The 5,408-nt window shown below is 40.2% G+C and overlaps 1 protein-coding gene across 1 annotated transcript; it reads left to right on the forward strand.

The window, feature by feature from the left end:
- The first annotated feature begins 3,889 nt into the window (after positions 1–3,889).
- On the forward strand, positions 3,890–5,408 carry LOC125093074 (heterogeneous nuclear ribonucleoprotein A3-like). The gene has a single exon (XM_047717750.1). It carries the CDS (start codon positions 3,890–3,892, stop codon positions 5,015–5,017), a length of 1,128 nt encoding a protein of 375 aa, XP_047573706.1. The 3' UTR covers positions 5,018–5,408.

The raw sequence follows: 5,408 nt of genomic DNA on the forward strand, positions 1-5,408 counted from the left end.
AGCTAACGAACAGTGAATGATATCCTCCCACAGACCTTGAAAACTGACCAGCTTCCAGTTTCACTGGATTGGCATGTTGGTAATAGTCTATATAAACCTGTTTATCCCCCTGCCCCTTAGCTCTAAGGTCTTTTGCCAAGAATACTCCACAGGCTGTAGTCTATTGCATACTAGAACGTATCAGCTGGGCTGCTGTTCTTCCCACTCAATGCTATAAAGTCAGGCTTAATGACTTTCCTGTTCAAGAAAGCAGCTGTAGTAGCCCTGAAACAAATAATACATTATATGTTAATAAAAAAGCAAGCAAGCAAGCACGCACCTGTAGGTCAAGACTAGGAATCCTTCCTATGGTAAGAAAGACATTAAGTTAAAACTATGACACCACAATCACCAATGTATTGAAACAGTCACACAAGACTCATCAGTAAATGCTAAAATCATTGTGTAGAATCTCTTAAAAAACAAACAAACAAACAAACAAACAGGAATTCATAGTTATAGTCATTCATCTCACATATTTCAACAGCAGCAACAAAACCTGTAAGATAATCTTGCAAAAAAAATTCCATCTCAATACAGTCATAAGAAAACAAGTAGTGTAACTTAAATAGGGGGGCATTCTACAAGACAGTCCGTATGTATTCTTCAAAATGTAAATGTCATGAAAACACAAAAAAGTTTCAGAAATATGACAGACAAAAATATAATATACAATACCTGATTGAATCTGGGATCTTAAAAGATAAACTAAAAGAATATTTCTGGGATAAATGGGAGAATTTTAGTTATGAACTACATTTCATATTCTATCAGTATTAAATCGTGTTAACATATTAATTTACCATATGTTAAGAAGTAAAAACATCCTTGTTCTTAGGCAATATATAGTTCGGGGGGCAGGGACACCATCTTGATGGTGGCAACTTACTTTCAGAAGTCTCAATAATTTTAAGATGTGTTAACAGAAAAGTTAGAAACTGGTGCATCTAAGCAAAAGGTTTACCTAAAGGTTTTTCTATAGGTTTGAAATGTTCGAAATAAGAGTTAGGGTGAGGGGCACCTGCGTGGCTCAGACAGTTAAGCAACCGCCTTTCATCTCAGGGTCCTGAGATTGAGCTCCATTTTGGGCTTCCTGCTCAGTGGGAAGTCTCTTTCTCCCTCTCCCTGTGCTGCTCCCCAGTTTGTACACTCTCTTGCTTGTGCTCTCTCTCAAATAAACAAAATCTGAAAAAAAAAAAAAAAAAAAAAAAAGCAAGAAAGAAAGAAAAGAAAAGGTAGTGAAAAAATTTCCCAGCTTGTTTTTAAGATACCCAACACACCTGGAACGCCTGGGTGGCTCAGTCAGTTAAGCATCTGCCTTCAGCTCGGGTCATGGGATCAAGCCTTGCATTGGGCTCCCTGCTCAGCAGGAACCCTGCATCTCCCTCTGCCTGCCTCTTTCCCTCCCTCCTTCTCCCCCCACAGTAAGTAAAATCTTTAAAGAAAAAAGTCTATTACATTTGAATCCTGGTTCAGCTACTTAGTGTATACTTCAGGAAAACCCATATAGCTTTTTTTTAATCCCATTTCTTTGATCTATAAAAATGGGGATTGTTGACATTTATTTACTTCCTTCCTTATTTATTTAGGTTTTCCTTATTTGACCGAGAAAGCGTGCACAAGCAGGGGGAGTGGCAGGCAGAGAGAGAGGGAGAAGCAGGCTCTCCACTGAGCAGGGAGCCTGATGCAGCGCTCAATCCCAAGGACCCTGAGATGATGACCCATGCCAAAGGCAGACGCTTAACTCAGGTTCCCCTATAACCCCCTTTTAAATAAGGAGATCACATAAATGGCAGCCAACGTGTTTACTGTTCTTGGCCAATAAGCTATTTATTAAAGATTTTATTTTTCACATTATCCCAACATTCAACGTGGGGCTTGAACCTACAACCTCGAGATTAAAAGTCACATGCTCCACCTACTGAGCCAGCCAGGTGCCCCACCTTTCTATTTTACATTTATTTGAACCTGGATCCAAATATGGCCCACATGTTACATTTACTTATTAGCACCCTTAAGTAACTTTCAATCTATAATAGTGTCTTCTGCCTCTACCTTTGTCCCGGTGGACTATCCCAAGTTCCACATTTACCTATTGCTTCTTGCTATATAATTTTAACTTATCCCTCATACCATGACTGTTTAAACGATTAAACCTTTCCTCTCAGTTAAAAACCTGTCAATAACTCACCAACAGTCAAGACAAAGCACTCCCCTTGGCTTACCATTCAGAGCCCTTCACCCTTCATACCTTATTGTTTTCATCTTCACCTGCCTATGGTTCCCAAAAGCAGTTTTTTTCCTTTTCTTTCTTTTTTTTTTTTTTTAAAACAGAGATGTTATGTTCTCCTTCCTGCTTAAATGACTCAACTGGTTACATTACCTTTTCCTCCCTTCTTTCCTTGGAACTAAGTTCTGCTCCTTTTGGAGACTCCAACCAAGACAAATTTTCTCTAAGATGGTTTAGTATGTGTTAGGCACTAAGCTAGGATCTTTCATGTAGTCACTGATTCAATTAAACTCTCCGAACAACCCTATAATTTAGGAGCTATTATCCTCAATTAGAGCTGTAAAAAACGAGTCTGCAATAATCTGAGTACATGCATACAAACACTGCATTAATTGGCACGATGATCACAAAGCTGTACTGTCCCTCCTTCACACTCCCGCAGAATCCTCTGCATCCCTCTACATCTATTTCAAAGCAACTTATATTTTTCATATTTGATACAGCCACAATTCTTCACATTTGATAACATACTCAAACACTTTTAGGAGGAAGGACAGGGCTTTATTGATTCTAGCACTATCACAGCAGAAACATATACATCGAGAAACAGCAATACCGTATAGAACTAGGTCTTCATCTGACTCTGCCACTTAACTAGCTGTATGCCCTTGGCCAAATTAGTTTCTCTGAACTTCAGTTTTCTTTTCACAAAGAAAGAAATAATACTATCTCATATTGTAATTATTAAACATGGAAATAAAATTAACGCACATGTCACAGTGCCTGCCATTTAACAAAGGTGCAATAAGAAGTATTATAAGACAGCTCATAAAATCTCAAAAGCTCTCAGAAATCTAGCAGAAATCACATACTTCTATTACACATACAGGCATACCTCATTTTATCATGCTTTACAGGACTGTACTTTTCATATACTGAGGTTTTTTTGGTTTGTTTTAACAAACTGTGGTTGAACGGATTAAGAGTTAGTAGCTGCTTGGGGCGCCTGGTTGGCTCAGTGGGTTAAAGCCTCTGCCTTTGGCTCAGGTCCTGGTCCTGGGATGGAGCTCTCTGCTCAGCAGGGAGCCTGCTTCCTCCTCTCTCTCTCTGCCTGCCTCTCTGCCTACTTGTAATCTCTGTCTGTCAAATAAATAAATAAATAGATCTTTATAAAAAGAGAGTTAGTAGCTGCTTATGGACAAGGAGAAAAAAGTCGTTTCTTGAGATGCAACCCACTCCTGGTAAAGGTGCTATGAAGACTGTTGAAATGGATTTAGAATATGCCATAAACTCAGTTGACAAAGCAGTAGCAAGGTTTGAGGATAGACTCCCAATTTTTAAATAATTTCTACTGTGACTACAATGCTATCAAACAGTATCACATGTCAACAGAGAAATCATTCATGAAAGTAGAGTCAAAGTGGCAATTTCTACTGTCTCATTTTAATAAACTGCCATAGCCACCCCAACCTTGACTAACCACCACCCTGATCAGTCACCAGCCATCAAACAGAAGCAAGATCCTCCACCAGCAAAAAGATTATAACGCACTGAAAGCTCAAATGATGGTTCGCATTTTTAGCATTAAATTATTTTTTTAAAAGATTTATTTATTGCAAAATGGAGGTAAAACCGCCGCCCGGTCGCCCCCAGCCCGACTCCGGCCGTCGCCGCCGCCGCCGGGGGGAGGAGGGCCATGATCCAAAGGAACCAGAGCAGTTGAGAAAACTGTTTATTGGTGGTTTGAGCTTTGAAACTACAGATGATAGTTTAAGAGAACATTTTGAAAAATGGGGTACACTTACAGATTGTGTGGTGATGAGAGACCCCCAAACAAAACGTTCCAGGGGTTTTGGTTTTGTGACTTACTCTTGTGTTGAAGAGGTGGATGCAGCAATGTGTGCCCGACCACACAAGGTTGATGGGCGTGTAGTGGAACCAAAGAGAGCTGTTTCTAGAGAGGATTCTGTAAAGCCTGGTGCCCATCTAACAGTGAAGAAAATTTTTGTTGGTGGTATTAAAGAAGATACAGAAGAGTATAATTTGAGAGACTACTTTGAAAAGTATGGCAAGATTGAAACCATAGAAGTTATGGAAGACAGGCAGAGTGGAAAAAAGAGAGGATTTGCTTTTGTAACTTTTGATGATCATGATACAGTTGATAAAATTGTTCAGAAATACCACACTATTAATGGGCATAATTGTGAAGTGAAAAAGGCCCTTTCTAAACAAGAAATGCAGTCTGCTGGATCACAAAGAGGTCGTGGAGGTGGATCTGGCAACTTCATGGGTCGTGGAGGAAACTTTGGAGGTGGTGGTAACTTTGGCCGTGGTGGAAACTTTGGTGGAAGAGGAGGCTATGGTGGTGGTGGTGGTGGCAGCAGAGGTAGTTACGGAGGAGGTGATGGTGGATATAATGGATTTGGAGGTGATGGTGGCAACTATGGTGGTGGTCCTGGTTACAGTAGTAGAGGAGGCTATGGTGGTGGACCAGGGTATGGAAACCAAGGAGGTGGATATGGAGGTGGTGGTGGAGGATACGATGGTTACAATGAAGGAGGAAATTTTGGAGGTAACTATGGTGGTGGTGGGAACTATAATGATTTTGGAAATTATAGTGGACAACAGCAATCAAATTATGGACCCATGAAGGGGGGCAGTTTTGGTGGAAGAAGCTCGGGCAGTCCCTATGGTGGTGGTTATGGCTCTGGTGGTGGAAGTGGTGGATATGGTAGCAGAAGGTTCTAAAAAATTTTCAGAAGAAAAGGGCTACAGTTCTTAGCAGGAGAGAGAGCGAGGATTTGTCAGGAAAGCTGCAGGTTACTTTGAGACAGTCGTCCCAAATGCATTAGAGGAACTGTAAAAATCTGCCACAGAAGGAACGATGATCCATAGTCAGAAAAGTTACTGCAGCTTAAACAGGAAACCCTTCTTGTTCAGGACTGTCATAGCCACAGTTTGCAAAAAGTGCAGCTATTGATTAATGCAATGTAGTGTCAATTAGATGTACATTCCTGAGGTCTTTTATCTGTTGTAGCTTTGTCTTTTTCTTTTTCTTTTCATTACATCAGGTATATTGCCCTGTAAATTGTGGTAGTGGTACCAGGAATAAAAAATTAAGGAATTTTTAACTTTTCAA

This window comes from Lutra lutra, chromosome 2, assembly GCF_902655055.1.
Source record: "Lutra lutra chromosome 2, mLutLut1.2, whole genome shotgun sequence".
Classification (NCBI taxonomy): Eukaryota; Metazoa; Chordata; class Mammalia; order Carnivora; family Mustelidae; genus Lutra; species Lutra lutra.